This window comes from Octopus bimaculoides, chromosome 8, assembly GCF_046866305.1.
Source record: "Octopus bimaculoides isolate indiv1 chromosome 8, ASM4686630v1, whole genome shotgun sequence".
In the NCBI taxonomy this organism is placed as follows: domain Eukaryota; kingdom Metazoa; phylum Mollusca; class Cephalopoda; order Octopoda; family Octopodidae; genus Octopus; species Octopus bimaculoides.
This window is the reverse complement of record NC_142935.1, coordinates 67,075,070-67,098,938: the sequence shown is the minus strand read 5'-3', so window position 1 is coordinate 67,098,938 and position 23,869 is coordinate 67,075,070. Positions and strand designations below refer to the sequence as shown.

The 23,869-nt window shown below is 36.4% G+C and overlaps 1 protein-coding gene across 1 annotated transcript in view; it reads right to left on the bottom strand.

The window, feature by feature from the left end:
* The window catches only part of LOC106882486 (CUGBP Elav-like family member 4), a 520,684-nt gene extending 510,304 nt beyond the window's left edge, over positions 1-10,380 (bottom strand). The window contains exons 1-2 of the mRNA XM_089355915.1: positions 10,349-10,380; positions 10,197-10,261 (exon numbers count right to left, since the gene is read on the bottom strand). Coding sequence (XP_089212041.1) covers positions 10,197-10,261; positions 10,349-10,380 — 97 coding nt within the window. The remainder of the gene's footprint in view (positions 1-10,196; positions 10,262-10,348) is intronic.
* Positions 10,381-23,869: the final 13,489 nt, after the last annotated feature.

Genomic DNA, 23,869 nt, shown 5'->3' with positions numbered 1-23,869 from the left:
AAGATTATGTAATTCAAAATATAAACAATAACAAACCATAAAATAAATTTTTATTTTTCAAGACGAAATGAAACAGTAAGAGGGAAAATTATGTTTATTTTTGTCTACTTTCACTTTATTTATATTTGAAAAGTTTCCTCCTACTTTTTTGAATTGCAAAATCTTTGATCAGATCCTCAAAATTAATCCTATGTAACACATTTGCATCTATACTTAGTAGAGATAAAGGCATCCCGAATATTATTTTAGCAAGTGTAAAGTGATTTCTTTTGTGCCGTAAACCATTTACCATTTCTTATTTCTTTACTGTCCACTAGGAGCTACACACAGAGGAAACAAACAAGGACAGACAAACGGATTAAGTTGATTAGATCGACCCCAGTACACAACTGGTACTTAATTTATCGACCCCGAAAGGATGAAAGGTAAAGTCGACCTCGGCGGAATTTGAACTCAGAACGTAGCAGCAGACGAAATACCGCTAAGCATTTCACCCGGCGTGCTAACGTTTCTGCCAGCTCGCCGCCTTATTTACCATTTCTGTGGTGCCCCCTCCTTCCTTTGATGTCCTAAGCACGTGCTTTTTTTTACTTCATGGTTAATCCAGCGCTGGTTAAAGGGCATGCTTGCATCCTTCTACCCTTGTTCCAGACCCTGAGATAATATATTACAAAAACACTCGACCACAACTGCTGTTGTTGGTGTTAGTTCCAGATCAATAACTCTAAAAATACAATTCCTGTTTATTGATTTCACCCACAAGATATTAGTTGACTCAAGAAGACACTTGCCCAGTGTTCCTTGGAGTGGGAGAGAGGGTCAAGGCCACATGGTAAGAGAAGAAATTTCTTATCTATACCACCTTGCTGGTACCACATGTGCATGTGCAAGACATCAAAATGAAGAATGGAGACTAATACATCTTCAAAATTTATTTCTTATTAAAGCATTTTCTTCATATTACATTCCAACTCGTGTTTCTGTTGAATAAATGTCTTAATATCCTTTGATATAATAGTTCTGTGCTTTTAGTTGATTTATATTAAATAAATTGCCTCTTATTGAATCTTAAACGATTCTGAACGTTTCCTTTCTTTTGATGTGGTTAGCTAAATCAGGATTTCATCAGAGAGCTAGTAAGGTATCTGCCCACATTTCAAATCCTTATTCTGTTATGTTATACATGTATAGCTATCCTCCGGGAAATAGTTTTAACAAATCAAGCATTCATATTGAATAGTATTTAATATACCTGTACTTGTCTATGTTGTTCAAATACGTGCCTCTGATTTATTTCTCTTAATTCATTTTTGTTCCTATACATATAGAAAACAGGTAAACCCAGGAATTTTTCGAAAGGAGGGCACAAAGCCAGAAGGGAACACAATTCCAGGAGAAAAGGGTGTAATAACATTATTTAGAAGGGCGCACGTTTTTTCTTGAGGTGACGGGGGACACGTGCTCCTCAGCCCTTGGGTCCACCCCTGGAAAACATAGTAAATGGTCCACTAGCTCCACTCGAGCAAACTCATCTCGTTCCTTTTGCCAAAAGGTTTGCAAGGCATCAACAAGCCTCAAGAAACACATTCGTGTTCATTGATCATGATTACCGCTTTATTTTGCTGAACCTACATTTGTTGTTCATGACGAGAGAATCCCTCATCTATCTATCTATCTATCTATATATATATATCGTTTGTAGAAAAACATAAATCTGGATAAGAAGCACACTCTACGATGTAAGAAAAACATAAATCCGAATATAAAAAGCACACTCTACGATGTAGAGCAGTTAATATTATAATGAGAAGAGGCGCGGTTTATGGGGCCACCCTGGGTTTCCCGTCCATATTTTGAAGAGGTGTTAGGTCAACAAGTATGGGGCCAGACGATACGCCGTAAGGCCAAACCTCTTATGGACGGGAAGCCCAGGGTAACTCCATAAACCGGCCTCTCCCATTATAATATAATATATTACACACAGACAACTAATGTGTGCGTATATATATATATATATATATATATATATATATATATATATATATATATATATATATACACAGACACACATTAGTTGTCTGTGTGTAACAGTAATTTTTTTTTCTTTCTTGTATATTAGCAGCAGGTCTTGACTTGGTTATCAACACAAGTACATACACATTCACACATACTGTGCGTGTGTTTGTGTGGGGTAGTAGAGTTATCTAATACATACACGGAAAAACTGAAAACAATCTTCCGCATTCAGTGAATTTAGTAATATTTGACGATACTGTATAATATTTTTACACGATGAAGATGGGGTATAATTCGTTAAATAAAACCCAGGTTTCGAATGATGCTTTCTTTTATCGTCCCTTGCATAGCTGTGGAGAGAGAGAGAGAGAGAGTAATAAGCATAGGTAGGTGGAAATTACGACTGGAGTAAAGGTGGCCTACCCATTTTACGAAATGAGATGATAGTGGGGACGGTGGTGGTTCGTGGAAACGGTAGTGTTGACGGTGGTAATGTCGATAAGTGAGAGGGGAATGAAGGCTACTCCTACCCCTCCTCTCTCACACACACCAAGAGCAATTTACATCACTTTATATAGCATCTTTAAGTACATGTCTGTCTGACTAAGGAAGCTGTGTGTCTGTAGAGACAGGTGTGAAAGACATAACTAATGACTAGGCTTTTATAACATCATCTTTACAGATGTTTGTCTGGTTTGTAAGGAGATCAATCAACAGTCTTGAAAACACATCATCATTATCGTCATCTCTTACACCAAATACGGAATGTTTATGTACATCTTTCTATGTGTACGAGAGAAAGAAAGAGTATTACGTATATATACATGAATACACAGACACACACACATCTTATCTTTTACTTATTTTTTCAGTCAATGAACTGCGACTAAGCTGGGGCACCACCTTGAATGGTTTTAGTTGAATAAATCGAGCCCGCTACTTATTTTTTTAAAAACCTGGCACCCTATTAGTCTCCTATGCCGAACTGGTTGATTACGGAAACGTAAGCAAACCAACACCGATCGTCAAGCGGTAGTGGGGGATAAACACACACACACACACACACACAATGGGCTTTTTTCAGATTCCGTCTATCAAATTCATTCACAGAGCTTTGGTTGGCATGCGGTTAATGTTGAAGACACTGTGTGAACAGGAGAGACAATTATGTACGTAGACATGAAAACATAAACACACACATATACACAGATACCCATAACATACACACACACAAACATATATACATACACACATATATTCACATACATAAACACACATCCCATCTTCATCATCACTATGTGGTTGTTTAGCCCCGAGTCAGCTCTGATCAAGCCGATTATCATGATTATTACGATCAACGATATTCCAGCAGTGACCATCTCATATTTTTTTGAAAACAGTACAGTGTATATTAGACACATAAAAGAAAGAAAAAATAAAAGCCATAGACCCCACGGTATGTTGTCTGAAAATGTATTGACTGTTATTTCTAGCATGTCAGAGATCATCTCGAGGCTCATTTGTTGGCCGTCTTCCATACATTCGCCAGTATTATTTCTATGACGGATGATTCTTTCGCACTTAATAATGTAAGGAAATAATCCGAAGTTCCGACCCTCGTTCTACTGTCTTTTTTTTTCTATCATGCTAATATTTCCATTTTTTTTTACTTGTTTCAGTCATTAGACAGCGACCATGCTGGGGCATCACTCACAGATAACAAAGTGTTTTATATTTATACGTGTACATATGTAAGCACAATATATAAACAAACATACATACATACGCGCACAAAATACACACATTGTTCATGCATGTTTGTCATTATATATATATATATATATATATATATATATACACACACACACACACGCGCGCAAACATACAGTATACATACACATGCATACGTGTACGAAAATACACATACATATAAATAAATATATAATCACATATGTAGAGATATAGTCAGTATATAGACAAATATATATTTTATGTAGTCGTTGGTTATGGCCAATCAAAAAGTTACCATTGGTTTCATGTCTAGACAAACATACATACATACATACGCATAAATATTCACATATTCACATATACTCATGCTAGAAATGACAGCCAAAGCATTCCCAAACTACATAGTATGGGATTTATTGCATTTTTTTTGTTCTGTTATACATACATACACTCACAATCGTACTCCTCCCTCTAACACAAACACATACAAATTTGTATGTATATTTGCATTTGTACGCCTCTCTCTACATACAAAAAACAAAGAAATATATAAATATATATATATTGCACCTGCGAGCACACCCTGTCATATCTATCTATCTATCTATCTATCTATCCGTGTGTATGCGTAGAAAACGGCGCATATGTAGCAGTATAAATGGACACACTTGCGTATATTTTCATCATCATTGTAAACAACTACTACTACTACTACTACTATTACTACTACTGTTAGTTGTAGTAGTAGTATTAGTAGTGGTAGTGATGCAGCTACTGTTATTGTTGTTGCACTCGCTGTTGTCATGGTGATGCTACGTGGTGGATGAGTCACAGTCGAAAGGAAAAAAAAAAAAACAGCGGAAAATACACGTTTCGCATTTTCTCTCTCACACTGCGACTCACTCTCTCTCCATCTCTCTCCTCCCTCTTTTTCCACGACTGTCTCTACTTACCCCCGTCTCTGGTATTTATATGGAACTAACTATAAGTAGGGGGTTTCTGTATACACAAGGAACACACACAAGGATGTTCACATAAAGATGAGTGCGCGCACGTGAGCACACGCACACATACGCACGCGCTGCAGGTAGAGGTTGTGGGGGAAGGAGATGTTTAAAAGGGTAGTAAGGGGGTCTTTTAGTTGTTGTGATGAGGAAATAGGGAGTCGTTTGTTTAACCCAAGGTCGGCATAGATGGAGCAGGCCTATAATCAAAATGATTCCAGCTGTGCGAGATCAGTCTAGATTATTAATGCTATCAATAAAGCAGAGGGATGGCAGAATCGGTAATACGCCTAACAAAATGCTTAGCGGCGTTTCGGGATTTCGTCTGTCTCTACGCTCCGAGTTCAAATTGCACCGAAGTCGACTTTGCCTTTTATCCTTTGGGGGTCGATGTACTGTAAAAAAAAACCCGCCAAAAAAACAAAACAAAGAAAGCAAAACATTTTCAGGAGTGGCTGTGTGGTAAGAAGCTTGCTTATAAACCACATGGTTCCGGGTACAGTCTCACTGCGTGGCACCTTGGGCAAGTGTCTTCTACTATAGCCTCGGGCCGACCAAAGCTTTGTGAGTGGATTTGGTAGTCGGAAACTGAAAGAAGCCCGTCGTATATGTATATATATATATATATATATTATATATATATATATATATATATATATGTGTGTGTGTGTGTGTGTTTGTGTAACTTAGCGGTTCGACAAAAGAGACCGATAGAATAAGTGCTAGGCTCACAAAGAATAAGTCCTGGGGTCGATTTGCTCGACTAAAGGCGGTGCTCCAGCATGGCTGCAGTCAAATGACTGAAATAAGTAAAAGAGTAAAAGAGTAACATTAGCATCACAGCAATGGTCTTGTAATTTTTCTACCACACTTTGAAACCATTATTATTATTATTATTATTATTGAGTGTCAGCTGGTGGGTTGGTGCGGGCATTTTTAGTGTTGTTAGAATATCACGTGTGGCAGATTTGGAGACAGAAACTTCGTCATCGATTGATAGGTGAAATGACATGGCTCAAGAAACAGAGAGACGAAGTTGGCTCAACTAGGCTTAGAGATGTTGATAAGACCGAGAAATGTAAATGTGTGTGAGAGAGAGAGAGAGATGGCTCAGTGATATACCAGAAACACGATTTAAAGACAACACAAGAAACAGAGAAAGTCGTGGCTCAAAGATAGACAGACATATGTGGCTATGATACAAAGAGAGACGTGATTTAGAGAAAGAGAGAGAGAGACCGAGGAAAATGACTCAAAAACTGACAGATAGAGAGAAAGACAAAGAAGGAGGGAGAGACGTGGTTCAAGAGCAGACGATGAACCACAAAAATTATGCGGCTCAGACAGACCGAGAGGTGCAGCTTGGAGATAAAGAGAAAGTCGAGTCTCAAAGAGGGACAAAGATGTTGTTCAGAGACAGGCAGAGAGGAAGATGTGTCTCAGAGACAGACAAAAATGATCAGAAAGGAAGACTCGGATATTTTATAGAAGATTGTTCCAGTACAAATGAGATTACCATTACCCAATATAAATATCAGATAACATAAGCACAAGGTAACCTCACATTCAAGGAAGCAATATAGGCGACTATAACGACTCGGTGCTTAACTGGCACATTATGTTATAGATATCCAGAAGAAAGAAGTTTACAATATTCTGTTTGTCTGATAACATCCACATACATTAACTGGGAGAAGAACAGAACAAAAAATAAAAAAAAATTCTCTCTTGATATCAATATCATACTTCTAATATTACGACTCGTTTCAACAGTATGGTCCACTTGTGACCTTTAGAAAGGAAAATCCTGGTAAATAATATCTTATGTTTTAGTTGAAATTAACGAACATCGTTTCAAATTACCTCTAGATATCCCGTTGTTGTTGTTTAACTTCAGAGCGTAATTCTAATCGAGTAAACCTATGTTTAAAAGTATTCCAGCTGTGATCATCTCGACTTTTTAAGTGGGTATCAACGATTACATTATCTGACGTTCTATTTTTATTTAGGGTGCAATTTGAGCGAGCGTTTTAGTTGCTATTTTCAGAGGTTCTCAACTAGGGTCCAGATGACCCTTGGGCGGGGTCCATATAAAATTTTGTAGTTAAAAATTATCTGCAATAATTTGGTTATACTCCTACAGAACACAAAATATTTTAACAATTTTTTAATACAATTCCTAATATTTAATTCTAAATATATAATAGGATTTTTTTTAAACCTCGAATGGCTAGGAGGATCCACTTGAATAAAATAGGGATCAATTTTTTTATTCACTTGAATAAAATAGGGATCAAAGGGGTTCATAAGAACAAAAAAGTAGTTGAAAAAACACTGACAAAGAGGTTTCCTTGTAAAGTATTCCGCGTTTCATGAATGGTTTAATTCTTTGTACTGTAGAGTTTTCAATTTTATCTGCTACAACTTGCAGTGATTTTTAAACTCTACATAATAATTTCAATACCTGGATTGTAAACTAATTCAAAGCACCAACGAAATAAAAATTGGAAATAAAATTGAAATAAAAAGTGGTATTTAGAGGTACTTTATCCATTGTCGGCAGCCAATTTTTTTCTTTTTTTACCAAAGAATTAGTAAACTATTAAACAATCAGCCAATTGTTTGTCCGTTCCATGAGATATTGATATTGTTTGCCCGTTCCATGAGATATTGATAGCTATTCCGCAAGTCTGCAGTCTTACGAGTATAGTTTATTTCAGGCATGCGCAAACTGCGGCCCGTGGAACTTTCTGAATGGTACTCCTAACGAAAAATACATCGAATTTGTTTTTAGTGGTGCACAATGCCTGGTCTAAGCCATGGCTCGTGTGACCCGCTTCTCAGTAAACGTTGATTATACTTAGTTTATTTACTCATATTTTTGTAAAAACAATTGGCTCTCAGTAATAGCTAAGTGTCTGTTTAGGTATGCACTCTCTCTCCATATTCTTGCTCAAGGGGACTGGGGGGTCACCCAAGGTTAGCAGTCTCAGAGGCGTCATCGCGCGTGGAGCTGACCAGGTCTACCATCTCCACCCTATTGCTGGTGGTCCCGCGTCAGCCCCTCTGCATTCTTCAAAGTGACGTTGAGTCTCACCAAGGTAACGTTGAGGCTTAATCGCGTCCACGTATCTGGTGTGCTTCGATCTTTAAAGGAATAATTTAAAGGTTTCGAAAATTCATGCTTTTACTCGAACCTTCTCCAAAAATGAACCCTAAGAGCCTAGTTGAAATTACATAGGCACCTAAAAACATTTAGCAAAAACACACCATAAGCATAGTCAGTCATAACTCGGCGAGTGATGACCGATTATACTCACTGTTCCTTAAAAGCAAAATTTATCTTGAACTGCTTCTCGCCAACTTGAGCTTAAAATTAACTCCAGAATTCCATGAGGCGAGGTTTTTTCAAGCGGAATTATCCTTATGACATTATGTATAACGGGATGTACTTGTGTTAAATTGAAAGAGATCTGTAATTTCTGAGTTAATTTTTAGCGCCAATTTTTTAAGGCCAGATTATGTCCAGCTAAACTGAATTCTCCCACAGATGACGAGGGGACATCTACTCAGATTACAGGATTTATTTATTTAATAAATAAATAAATAAATAAATAAATAAATATAGTTTCGTCAGCAACAGTTTATTGTTGAGTAACTAAATACTTTAAGTGAATGATAACTTAAAATGTTATACACTTGGTATCTTCATTTGACTGATAATTAAGATTAATAGTAAATAATCTGGCATTTCTCGGGTAAACGATAGTGTTGAAAAGCAGAAATAAAATAACTAAAACTGACAGAAGCAGCCTCTGTCTGTCTGTCTGTGTGTGTATGCAAATATATATCAAATGCGCATTCCATTCGTAAAAAAAAAAGCTCAACCATTACTTCCGGTGGAGAGCATTCTACATTAACGGATGTGGGTTATATTTATAAGAGAATGCAGAAAAAAGAAAAAAGATTTTAGATGAAATAAAAGAAAACTTAATTATATTAATTTTATTTTTACATGTAAAAATAAGATTTCCGATATGATTTCGGCATGATAAATGTGTATTTATAGGTAATATATTTTGTGTTTTTGTAAGTGACTATTAAGAACTGATTATTTTTTTTTTGCCACTGAAGGGTTTTCTACAATATGGCTACGTTTATTAGGTATAAAAATAGAATAAGTAGAGAAAGAATCTCCAAATTTCTCATAGGGAAACGAGTTTTCTTTAGGTTATCCCACTTAGCGGAATAAGTTGACTTTATAGTTTCCTGTCGCTGTACAGTCCTTTTTCATTCTACCAAAATATTTAGCAGCGGAATCATTGTAAATATATGCTTTCTATTGATGATATGAATATGTTTAGATATTTAACTTGTCCTTTATGCTTGAAAGTCTATGCGGTCATCTGACAAGAACGGTTTTCTTTGTGTAATGCTTTTATTGATCAATTAAAGGAGTCGCTCGAAACGGGCGTAAGGAATTGGCACGTGTGTGTGTACGTGTCTGTGTACATATATATATATATATATATATATATATATATCTATATATATATACGAGCTTAAGGTTAGTTAAAATATGCTCGTGACATACTTCAAAATGCAAATTCACTGCAGTTACCGTAGAGAAAAAAAAATCTCTCTTATGGTAAAAAGGTGTACGAACACCATATCTGTCCAGTGCAGCCCCCTGTCAGATTCCCAGACGCGTTTCCAGTTCTTTAGCCGTTAGAGTTTGAAGCGTATCTGGAAATCCGAAAGGGTGCAACATTGGACAGATACAGTGTTTCAACACCTACTAAGAGAGAACTTTTTCTCCACGGTAAGTGCAGTGAATTTGCCTTTAATACTGAGTATAATTTATATATATATATATATATATAAATATATATATATATATATATATATATATATATATATATATATATATAAATAATTGTAGGTTAGTAATTCTCTGTTACTGGTAGTTCTCTGCTCTTATATGCTCAAGAACGGCAAATTTGACGAGCTACCCGAATGACTTACCAACTTTGCCTTAATAAATAATTCTCTATTACTAAGTACGCCCTGTGAAAAAAAATTGAGTATTATGCACGAGTTATAGAGAAAATTAGGATACATAATACAACCAAAACTGACGGACGTTATATATTTAAGATAGTTACAACTAAGTTGAACAGAAACAATATAAGAACTATCGTCAAAACAAGAAACCAATTTTCCTGTGTTCTCCATGTCTGTCTGTGTTGAAAATGTATTCAAGATATCAATGCAGAATGTATGTGAACGAAATAAATACGAGATAAAATATATTTTATATATATATATATATATATATATATATATATATATATAATATAATATAGTAAGGCAGTCACACATTAAACGTTCAGATAAAGAACTAAAATATAACAACTATAATTAAAAAAAAAAAAAAAGTTTCACCTGATAATTTGTCTAGAAGAGTAATCAGTGCATTCGTCTGCCATGTTAATCCGCGTAGCAGAAAACTTTTAATATTACAACACTTTTTTAATATACATACATACCATAGTTTCGCATTTCAAATTGCGATAGAGTTGAATTATGAAGCTGACTAGCTTACACCAGTGACTTTAGTACGAAACATTTTGACGTTCTATAGTATATTAAACTACCTTAAAATAAAATTATTTCACGCATTATCGGATGCAATGTTATCGCATAAAAAAATCTAAATGAATACAGTGTCTTAATACTCCTTGAAGAAGACTGCGAGCTGGCAGAATCGTTAACACGCCAGGCTAAATGCTTAGCGATATTTCGCCAGTCGCTACGTTCTGAGTTCAAATTCCGCGGAGGTCGACTTTGCTATCATCCTTTCGAAGTCGATAAAATAAGTACCAGTTGAGCACTGGGGTCGATGTAATCGACAAATGCTCACCTCCCCCAAGCTGCCCCTGTGGCAAAAATTTGAAATAATACTCCTAAAAGAGGTCCTTAGTTCAAGTTCCGCCGAAGTTGATTTCGCTTTTCATTTTTTCGGGGTCCATAAAATAAGTACCAGTTGAGCACTTGGGGTCCATGCAATCGACTTAAGCGATCTTGCGAAATTGCTGACATTGTGTCTCAATCTTGAAACGATTTAAAAAAAAATTTCAACGGCTATGTGGTAAGTTTGCTTCCAAATCACATGGTTCGATGTTCAATCCTCCAACATGACGCTTTAGTGTCATCTGCTATAGCCCCGGGTCGACCAAAGCTTTGTGAGTGCATTTGGTAGGCGGAAACTGAAAACTGAAAGAAGCCAATCGTGTGTGCGCGTGCGTGTAGGCGAAGGTAAAGAATACGCACACCCGGTGTTTAGGGTTAAAGTTACACCGAAAACGGGTGGTGTGCGTATTCTTTACCGCCGCTATGCGTGTGTCTGCGTTGGTTTTTCTCTATCTTAGTGTTGGTCTCCCACTACCACCTAACAATCGGTGTTGGTTTGTTAACGTCCCCTGTAACTTAGTGGTACGGCAAAAAACAGACCGATAGAATAAGTTTTAGACTTAGATAAACGAAAAAAAAAGGGCGTACTGGTACTGGTGTCCATTCGTCTCACTAAACCCTTCAAGGCGATACCCCAGCATGGCCGTAATCAAACGACTGACACACACATGTTATGGTTGTGATGCTGCTATTTGTCAGTCTTCAAAAGTTATTTATAACTTTTATGGTGGAACTGTTTCAACACAAGATCTCAGACAATGTCAGAAAAACTACTCCAGCGTAATGATATCCCGACTATGAAGTTAGCAGTTGATGACGGGTTCAAATTGAACAGGTCGCTTTCCGCCTTTTATTTCTTTTTAAACTCTATTTTATTTACGCTCTATTTGTTTTTTATAAGCTTGGTCAGTATTCAAGATACATCGTTCATAGAAGATGCTGTTGTTGTTGTTGTTGTTGTTCAACCCCTGGTTAATCTTGGTCGATCATAACTATGATCAAAGACTCTTCAGTCATAACAATCCCTCCATTTTTTTTGAGAATTCTCCTGCCATTTTGTACTCCAAGTTAGATAATCCAGTGTATCGTTTCCTTTTCAAGATGGTCGTTTATAGTTTGTAGAAGATTTGACATTCGTATTTATCCAACAACGATGCAGACTCATATATAATGCGACCACTTTGTGGACCTAACAACCAATAAGATATTTCATCCTACGTTCTGTTTGTCGGGCTGTGTATGTATGTATCTGTCTATCTGTCTATCTTTTATTTGTTTCAATCATTGGGCTGTGACCATGCTGGGGTACTGCATTGAAGGATTTACTCGAACAAATCGTCTCTAGTATTAATTTTGCTTTAAAGTCTGGTACATATTCTGCCGGGCTCTTTAGCCAAACTGCTAAGTTAGGGACGTAAACACACCAACCCCAGTTGTCAAGCGAGTGGGAGGGGAACAAAGACAAAGACACGCACACACAAATATACGACGGGCTTCCACGTAGTTTCCTATTTATTTACTGCCCACAAGGGGCTACACACAGAGGGGACAAACAAGGACAGACAAACGGATTAAGTCGATTATATCGACCCCAGTGCGTAACTGGTACTTATTTAATCGACTCCCAAAGGATGAAAGGCAAAGTCGACCTCGGCGGAATTTGAACTGAGAACGTAGCGGCAGACGAAGTACCGCTAAGCATTTCGCCCGACGTGCTAACGTTTCTGCTAGCTCGCCGCTTCCACGTAGTTTCCGTCTACTAAATTCACTCACAAGGCATCAATCGGCCCGGGACTATTGTAGAAGACACTTGCCCAAAACGCTGCACAGTGGAACTACGAATGAGAGGGGTTTTCATTGGTTCTCAATAACAAAGTGTTTTATATCCAGTAGTATCAGGTCACACCCGGACACATAGTCTTCAACTCTGGCTATTCAACCGATCCGTTTAATACCCAGTACTTTTATGTTTCATTCAACACAGACAATATAGTTTTATGTACACAATTTGAACATCACACTTTGTATCTTTTTCTATACTTGATAACGAAAAAATCAAGTACGAGTCTGCTTTCAAAAGCAAACCATTTGAATGTTAAGTACCTGATATCTTTAGACAGGTAATTGTTAACTGTTTAAGCCCCTTATCTGTTTAAGGGAATGATAGTGTGATTATAAAATACACAGCTTCTTTAGAAATCTGATTATAAAAATTCTAAGTATTGAACATTTTTAGACAGCTGATACATAAACATTGAAAACGAAATAGTTAAAGGTTAAGCTTTCAGGAGATTAAACCTTCTCCCCCACTGTCACAAATATTGAACTGAATTGAATTGCACTTGCGATGCGACGTGTTGCCGGAAAAAGTATTGTTAAAAGCATGAGGGATGAAGGTAGTTGTATAGGTTTAAAAAAATGAGCTGTTAATAAAATGTGTGTGAGGGGGGCTGTATGAAGAAGTAATTGAAGTTTCGCTTCACAAATGTTTTGTCATTAATATAACTCTGATCTGTTTAGCTTAAAATACACGTGAATATTGCATCTTTAGATAATGAAATTATTGGAAATGATCACAAAGGATTATATTCATCACACATGATGTGATATATATATATATATATATATATATATATATATATATATATGCCATCTGTGTATCATAATAAATGTATATTCACCGTTAGAAGGCATAATACTGTGGAATTATCTATCAGAGATAAAATGTTCGTAGTTTGCTTCCTAGCCACACGGTTCTGGGTTCAGTTCCATTGCGTGACACCTTGGGCAAGTGTCTTCTATTATAGCCTCGACCCACGAAAGCCTTGTGAGTGGATTTGGAAACCGAAAGAAACCCGTCGTACATATATATGTATATCGGGGTGATAGGTATAACGTCGCTGCAGTGACTCATGAAAACGACATGCGTTTCATCTTTTCTGAGGCCTATCAATACCATGCATCTGATTCTCACATAAGCACTGAAAAATATGGCTTTGGAGTGTGAAGGAGGGTCGAGAAATGCAGACAGTTTGTGAAGGAAATAAAGATTAACGATAAAAACCAAAGACGTCAATTTCGGTGGCATCTGAGCGCATAACGTCATGGGACGTAACGCAATATATCTAGCAATTTCAACATTTTTTGTCGTTGCAAATACTGCTCTCCATCACTTTTAGCGCGATATCATTGAGTCAAACACATTTATTCTTCACACATCTCGAGCTACTTATGACATAATTTACAGTTCCATTCTCCATTTAATAAGGTATTCAACTCTCTCTCTCTCTCACACACACACACCTATCCATCTAGCCATTTATTTATTTATTTTTTTCCAGGAGGTATTCAATCCTTATGTTTGTGTTTTTCTCGAGTTATCAGAAAAGGCAATGCTAGGGCACAGCTAATTAGGGTTTGGTCGAACAAAAATCGACCCCAATACTTATTTTCTTAGTTTAGAATTTATTCTATCCTCCCTTTTGCCGAATCGCTAAGTTACGAGCACTTATGCCCAGGAGCAGACACAAACACACACACTCACACATATCTACTACGGGCTTCTACACAGTTTCCTTATTTCTTTATTGTGCACAAGGGGCTACACACTGAGGGGACAAACGGATTAAGTCGATTATGTCGACCCCAGTTCGTAGCTGGTACTTATTTAATCGACCCCGAAAGAATGAAAGGCAAAGTCAACTTCGGCGGAATTTGAACTCAGAACGTAACGGCAGACGAAATACCGCTAAGCATTTCGCCCGGCGTGCTAACGTTTCTGCCAGCTCACCACCAGCTTCTACGCAGTTTCCGTCTACCAAATTCGCTCACAAGGCATAAAAGACACTTGCCCAAGAAGCTGTGCAGCGAGATTGAACCTGACATCTCGTGGCTGCAAAACGAGCTTCTTAACCATACAGCCCTGCCTGCGCCCTCTAGTAATTTTGCATATTTTCTCAGATTTCTTCTTATTTCATCGCGTTTATTCTTTATATTTCCCCCGCTTTATATCATAGCTGTGTCATGTATTCCATCAATATGATTTCAGTTTTTACGCTGTAAATAATTAACAAAATATATTGTCAATGAAATGAAAAGAAAAAGAAAACTAATAAAACAAAAGGAAAATAAAGGCGATCGAAGAAGTTTCTAGGTCATTGTCGACATGGAGACATAGCAATGATCCACTCCTACATCACCCATAACGTCTATAATATGCATAGTGATGATAATCAGGTCAATGAGAGGGCTTCTGTGGTCGATCGACATACTAGAAACAGCAGACAAATATCCCTCGAGCCATTACAACTGTCGTCTTAAAAAGGATAGGCTTCTACAGTTTTCGTCTGTGCGATTTCACTCACAAAGCATGGACCGAACTGATGCTACGGAAAGCCTAAGATGCCATGCAATGATTATATATATATATATATATATATATATATATATATATATATATATATATATATATATATACACAATTAATTAATTAATCAGTTAATTAATGGCAGAGGTTACAGAGTGACTCAAGGATCTAGAGTTTCTTGTATTTGCATTGATAAGAGCCAATAGACGAAACTCATAATCCTTGAGTCACTCTGTAACTTTTGCCAATTATTATTATTATTATTATTATTGTTATTATTATTGTTATTATTAAGGCGGCGAGCTGGCAGAAACGTTAGCACACTGGGCGAAATGCTTAGCAGTATTTCGTCTGTCTTTACGTTCTGAGTTCAAATTCCGCTGAGGTCGACTTTGCCTTTCATCTTTTCGTGGTCGATAAATTAAGTAACAGTTGCGTACTACGGCCGATCTAATCGACTGGCCCTCTCCCCCAAAATTTTGGACCTTGTGCCTAGAGTAGAAAGGATTGGTATTATTATTATTATTATTGGTTTCAAACTTTGGCACAAAATCAGCAATCTCGAAGGAGGGGTTAAGTCGATTACATCAACTCCAGTAACAACTGGTGCTTATTTTATCGACCTCGAAAAGATGGAAGGCAAAGTCGATCTCGGCGGTATTTGAACTCAGAAAGAAAAGACGGACGAAAAACACGCTTTGAGTTATATTTCCCTGTTTGCACCATTTGGTATATTCTTAAATGTTCTCTCTGTATGTATACAAACATCATTTTTCTTTTATTTTGATAGGTGGCTTGTACCAAATAACAAAATTTTTTAGTTTAATATCTAACAGACGGCAGATAAACGAATTCATTAAACTGACGAGCGTGTTTAAGAGACAGGAAACATTGCAGTACATTCGCAGCATCAGCAAAGAGAAAGATTGGTGAAAAGAAAAAAAGAGAGCCGAAGAACGAGGGGGGGAAAAAAAAAATAAAGACAGTAGATAGTGAAGGGGTGGGAGAGATAGGGAGAAAGGAGAGACAGAGAACTAGGGGGAGGCAGTGACAGGATAGGAGTTTTATATCTAAAAAATCTGACACACTTGTCAAGCACTGAACGAAAGTGCAATGAGATTCTTATTTCCTGGAAGAAGAGGCTTTTGGAAAGAGTTTTTGTAAACAATACAGTTGGTTGTAGCTGTTACATGCAAGAGAAGGAGCGTAGCACTCACTACACGCAATAGTAGTAGTAGTAGTAGTAGTAGTAGTAGTAGTAGTTGTGGGGGTAGGATTGTGATGGTAAGAGAAACTTCTTTTCATTTTCCTTTACTTGTTTTAGTGATTAGACTGCGGCCATGCTGGGGCACCGCCTGGAAGATTGTTTTACAGTCGAATGAATCGATCTCAGTATTGTTTTTTTAAAAGTATATTATTTATTCTATCGATTCCTTTTACCGAACTGTTAAGTTACTGGTATGTAAACGCACCAGCACCGGTTGTCAAGCGATGGTGGGAGATAAAGACATACACAAAGACACACGCACACACACACACGCACACACACATACACACACACACACACACACACACACACACACACACACACACACACACACACACACATGTATATATACACACGACAGGCTCCTTTCAGTTTCCGTCGACGAAATTCCACTCACAAGGTTTTGGTCGGCCTGAAGTTATAGCACAAGACACTTGCCAATGGTGCCACGCAGTATCACTGAACCCGGAACCACGTGGTTGGGAAGCAAGGTTTAGTGGCTAGCGCACATATTTATACGACAGGCTTCCATACAGTTTCCATCTACCAAACTCATTCACAAGGCATTAGTTGCCGCAGGGCTACTGCAGGGGTCACAAACCTAGTGTAAAGCGAAGGGGTGACGGGATACACAGAACCTGAAAATCACGTGGTTGCAAAAAGGGATTCTTAATCACAGAGCCACGCAGTAGTTATAATATTGGCACAAGGCCTGAAATTGTCGGGAGTGGGTTAGTCGATTACCTCGACCCCAGTGTTCAACTGGTACTTATTTTATCGAATCCGTACGATGAAAAACAAAGTCGACCTCGGTGATATTTGGACCCAGAACGTAAAATCGGAAAAATATGCCGGTAAGCACTTTGTTGTAAAAATTTCTTTTTACTTTTTGGTACAATGTTAGCAATTTTGAGGGGAAGGGGAAAGCCAATTACATCGACCTTAATACTCAACTTGTATTTTATCTTATCGGCATCCAAAGGACGAAAAGTAAAATTGACTTCAACAAAATTTGAACTCGAAACCTAAGAAACCAAAAGAAGTACTGCAAGTTATTTTGTCCGCTGCTCTAACAATTCTTCCAATCCACATCTATAATAGATGCATTGCTGTAGTCTGTCCTGTTTTTATTGTAATAAGGTCGCTGCACGTTCGCAACTGCGGAACTTTCACCACCACATGTTTTAACGAGAATAATTTTGTGACAAAGCAATTATCACGTAGAATTTTTTCTCTGGAATAAACGAATGCCATATTCGGATTTAGCATGGAAATTTACATTAATATACCAAATATGAAAATTTTCACTTAATTCTAAAATTTCCAAATCTGTAACAGCAGCCTAAAAGATTCGGCGTTGTTCCTATGGAATCACTCAGATTATACAGATCAATTTCTGTTTTCAGAACACCTATTTGACTCTACCAGTAATAATTCAATGTTCGTGTAGGTTAGAGACCATTTCGTCACTTCTGGTTTCTATCGCAATTTACGTTAGTTTTTTTTAAAGCACAATTTTCTTCATTTTTTTTTTAAAGTGCAATTTACTTTCACTTTCCTTTTTTTTTTACCACGGTAAATTGCATGTTAACTTCGACAGAAACATGGCACACGGTGTCGGAACTCACTTCTGAAGCACACAGCGATGCCTGCGCCTATTATTACATGTAAAACAATCTCGAAAAAAATATTCCAACGTTGCAACAACTAATTGCTAAGCAAAAGAGTGAAATGTAACGAAATCTACAATTTCACTACTGTTTATACATTCTTTACAGCTGGAACATCTGAAAAGGGATTCCGCTAAAAAAAAAAAAAAAAAAAAAAGATTTGGGATGGAATAGTGGTGTGGGGTGGATGAGTGAGACAGTAAGAATGAATAGGGATCGGCAGTTCTCTTCCGGTTTGAGAATGACTGTTTCTGTTCTGGTGGTAGAATAATTACGTTAAAAAGCGTAGACAATTTACAACTGATTTTATTTTGCTTTCATTGTACAAAAGAAAGAAACAAAAAAATTGTGAGATGATGTGGATAGTGTTCTTTCGTTTACAGACATACACACACACATAGACAGACGATACATAGATATACAATACATATATGTGTGTGTATGTATTTTTGCATATATATCTATCTATCTATCTATCTATCTATCTGTCTATCTATTTAACCTCTGTGTTCTTTCTATCTATGGAGACTAGTGAAAGGAAACTTGGACTTATAATACGAGTTCTCTTCTCAGTTTTCTCGTTTGATATATAAGAGTACATATAGAATTCTAAATAATGGTTACAAGTCATGCAATTTAAATCACACACAGACATGATAATATTTCTACTGTTGCTCTGTTTTCACTTTTGTATGTCATTTTGGCATTGATTCATCTTGAAGTTTTTTTTCTTTTAATCTAATATCACACAATACTTTTCTCAAACTGCACTGTTCTTATATATATATATATATATATATATATATATATATAGATATATATATATATATATGCATATATGGGTACAAGACGCCACCAACAGTAAACGACAGGAAATACGAAAACAAATGAGTTCAATCCTCAAACAATGAGAGAAACAAATGGAAAAGAGGACAAGTAACATAAAGAACGACCCTTCATTAGTTGTCGGTTGTCTACCTACTCCTCATTTCGAGCATTTAACGACAATATAAATCTTCGAAGACAGTTGCTTCCATAAGTACCAAAATAAAATTTTGGATTTATAGAGGGTCAAAGTTGGGAACAAAAACAGGACAATGGCCACACACACACACACACACACACACACACACACACACACACACACACACACACACACACACACACACACACACACAACATAAAATAATTCAACAGAGTTAGTCAGAGTACGTATATATAAGATTAAAAAATTGCACAGAAAGACACGACCAAAGGAACACACGGAAAATTCACACACAAGACGTCGACATGTTCTTCCCTCATCAGCTATCGTTCAAAAATTCAATCAATTTAACACCTTTAACGTATTGGTCATTTTGGTGGCATCAACAGCAAAATGCTGCTGGGAATAAGTGAGCCAAAGGTAAATGGCGGTGACGAAAACAAACAAATGATATAGATAGTGGGTATAAATATAAATATACATTCAAAATAATGGTTTTTACGACTATGAGACAATCGTTAGATGGGTCTAACATTATAGGCGGGATGAACGCAATTGAAAAGTCTGTTGATACCTCTCAATCACACGTAATGTCGTCGCTAAACTAACAAAGAAACAACAATAAACAGTAATTATTTTATTTCATTTAACCTAACTATAACTGGGTATTTTTTTTGCCCCAAAAAAGTCACTCTGTTTATTATTTTGTCTACATTTTGTTTGCAACGTCCTGTACCCAGATATGCATCTATATATACAGGTAGATGTAGGTATGTACATACATGTACGTATATATGCATATACTCATTTATTATTTGAACTAACAATGGAATTTGTTAAAAGAAATGGCAACGAGGTCACCTTGAAAGGACATCCTACTGTCTTTAATAAATTAGGGCACATTGAACAAAGTTGTTTATGATGTATAGAAACATACAGGAGGGATGGTCAAGGTTGAAAAGCATTTAATCATATATCTATTCGGTCAGGTTTAATCTGGACTTAAGCAACTTCGACGATAGCGATGATGACAGTAACACGAACAACTGTTAATGGCAACCAAATAAAGTGCTGGGATCGATTTAATCGACTAATACCTTGTCTCTCTTTTAAAAAATAAATATAGCATAAAGAATTGAAAAAAATTCTAGCCTTGAGCCTATTTTCCAAAATCAATATTTATATTCCTAAGTTCAATTCCCGCCGGAGTCAATTTTTTGACTTTCATCCTTCCGCTGTCAATAAAATAAAAAGCAGTGGGGGGAAATTTAATTGATGGAGTTTCGGAATAGCTATCACTATCTCATAGGGGAAGGAGAAGAAGACACGAAATTGGGAAGCAAAAATATAAACAAGTAAAAAATTTTAGGAAAAAAAAAAGAAAAAAAAAGAAAAAAGATCTTTCAGAATCATAATTCTCGTTGTATGAGACACACGAATACTAGAAAAACTGAAACTGCAAAAAAAAAAAAAAAAAAAAAAGGGGAAAAAAAGGAAGGAAAGAAAAACCCCACCCAATTCCTTGACCTTATATTTCCCCATGAGGTAGCGATAGCTATTACGAAACTCCGCCATTTAATTAACTATATGTCTCCCCTACTTTCCGAAATGTGTGGCCTTGTGCCAATGGTATATAAATCATTATTTTAACTTCTTTCCATCAACGTGCTGAGTTCAAATTTCACCGGAGGTCAATAATATAATAAAATAAAGAAAGAAAAGTACAAGCTTAAAAAGAAAAATTTTTAAATGACCCCCCACCACCACCAAAAGAAAAACCAAAAAAACCCCCAGCAAGATCGATTCGATGACCAAATAAGTCTTTTGTTATTCTACTTGTAAGTCTGGCTATAGGCCAAGTTAAAAAAGAAATCTATATTAAATCTATATTATCAAATAAATCTATATTTATAGTCAACGAACTGGACCGTGGAGACTCAAATGTCTTTGTTAGCGACACACGCTCACGTATTAGAATATTGAAAAAGCAAAAAGAAAAAAAACGAAGGCGTCAATGTATATTTATTAGTGTGTATGTAGGCCAGTGGTGGCAGCAGTAGCGGCGTTGGTAGTAGTGGCAGCAGCAGCGGCGGCGGCATCGTGTCTCATTGACTCATCTAAGTTTTTTTTTCTTTTTTCTGCTGATGTTTTCGCTTTAAACTCAATCTGATCGAGAACAAATGAGGAGTGGCGGTGGTAGTAGTTGATGGTGTTGGTGGTTGTTAAGAAAGGGGCCTCTACGTGCTCTACGTGCTCTACGTGCTCACACGATATGCTAGAAATAGCAACCAATTGAAACTCAAATACACACACGCCTGTTTTGTGTAAGAAGACACGTTTGATAATGGATGTGGTCAAACAAATATCTAAAATAAGCCGTGATGGTCACAGTTGGAATATCTGTGATCATTGGTCTGCTTGATACGGAGTTGATCCGAGGAGCATCGGGCTCACAATCATTAGGTAGTCAGTTCAATTCCTGGACCAGGTTGTGTATTGTGTTTTTGAGCAAGACACTTTATTTAACGTTAACGTTTAACGTTCACTCAGCTGTGGAAATGAATTGTAACGCCAGGCTGTATCGGCCTTTGCCTTAGATAACCTCAGTGGCATAGAGATGCATGGGTCCGGCAGGGTCACCAAGTAACTTGCAAAACAAGGAATTTTGAGAGGTGAAGGGGGCATTGGAGGAGGTGATCTTGTGTCAGATGAAGAAAGGTTAGAGTGTGACAGAGACACAGAAACAGGTGTCTTGCTATAGCGGAAGTACATGGTTACCTGGTCAGAGAGAGAAAGAGAGGAAGAGGGAGAGAGGGAAGTGTGTGTGTGTGTGTGTGTGTGTGTGTGTGTGTGTGTGTGTGTGTGTGTGTGTGTGTGTGTGTGTGTGTGTGCATGTACGTTTGTGTATGTATCGAATGAACTTCATAGCACACTATATACATCGTATATAGAACCCAATATAAAATGTATTGTTTAATCTCTATGATGAAGTAAACAGACATATAACCAAAACTATCCCAGCTATGACCAACCTGTCGATTTTTCCTGTATACATAGAACCCAGAACCACACTAACCACATTGTCAAATTTTGTTGTTCCTAACAGCATGCTATGAAGTGAGGGAGATTTGGCTGCTATTTCTAGTAGGTTAATCCTCCTTGATGCGTATATTTTCCAAGTGATGTAAAGTTAGGTTTTCTCTGCAGTGGGTTGATATGTATAAGGTTTGTAGAAGTGAGGTTAGGAAGCCACTATCCAAGCAAGACTACTCCATCGGCCAAGCTACTGGAACCCTCATGACTAACAGATGTTATTGCTTGCTTTTGTTTGTTTTTCTTTTTGTTTTGTTTTGTTGTAATCATTAGAATAATTATAATGTCATGTTATTGTTATCTTAATGCCATACGGGTTGTTATATAACTCACAGCACAGCAGTATGTATATATGGGTGTGAATAAATGAATAAATGAATCAATGTTTGTATGCTTGTGTGTATGTATTTGTGATTGTGTAGAATATGTGCCTGTGTGTATGCAATTACGAATATACGTACGTATGTATGTATGTATGTATGTATGTATGTATGTATGTATGTATGTATGTAAGTATGTATTTATGTATGTATGTATGTACTTACGTACGTATGTATGCGATTTTCTCCTATTCCTTTCTACCGAAGAGCGTAGGTTCGAAACGTAAAAGACTTTTTCATTTTCCCGAGCGTCAAACTAATACACTTATCTCCGTCTTTTGTTTTCCTATAAATTTCAATTACACACACACACATACATATAAGCATGTATGTATGTATGAATGTATGCAATACATACATGTAATAGGCTTTTATGCATGTATGTATGAATGAAAGTATGCAAGTGTGTATATATATATATATATATATATATATATATATATATATATTTATATTTATATATATATATATATATATATATATATATATATATATATATATATATATATATATATATATATATATATATATATATATATATATATATTTATATATATATATATATATATTACTATAGTCCCAGGCCGACCAAATGAATATGTTTGAGATATTTCTCAACATATGGAAACCATGTATTGTGTCCTTCAAGAATATAATTGGATATATATATATATATATATATATATATATATATATATATGCTTGTATGAATATTGTCTGAATATCTGTGTACATATCTATGTATGTTAGTGTGTAGTTATGTATATAAGCATGAATATATATAGGAATGTATATGTGTATGTCATTGTTTATATTGTATATATGTGTATGTGTGTGTAAGTTAGTAGAGAACTAGATTTATTCTATGTGCATCTGTGTGTGTGTGTGTGTGTGTGTGTGCGGGGTATTCTCTAATGAGGTAGACTTGATACAAGCATGGATATCTTAATTAGTCGGTGAGGTAATTATAACTGGTGAGGTGAATGAAAGAGAGAGAGAGAAAGATAGAGGGAAGGAGGGAGGGAACTGGGTAGATACTCAGATAAGATAATGAGTGTGTGTATATGTGGCTAGGGTGGGGTAAAGGTGTGTGGAAAGGGAGAAAGAAGGAAAGAAATAACTATAGAAGGCGGATCAGAAAGAGAATGATGCAGACAGATGCAAATATATATATATATATATATACCTTTATACACACACACACACACGCACACACACAAACACACACACACACACACACATATATATATATTCCTACACACACACACATATGTATACACAGACACACATACATATTCACATATGTATATTCATATATATGTATATATATATATGTGTATATATGTACACGCATATATATTCATATATATATATATATATATAT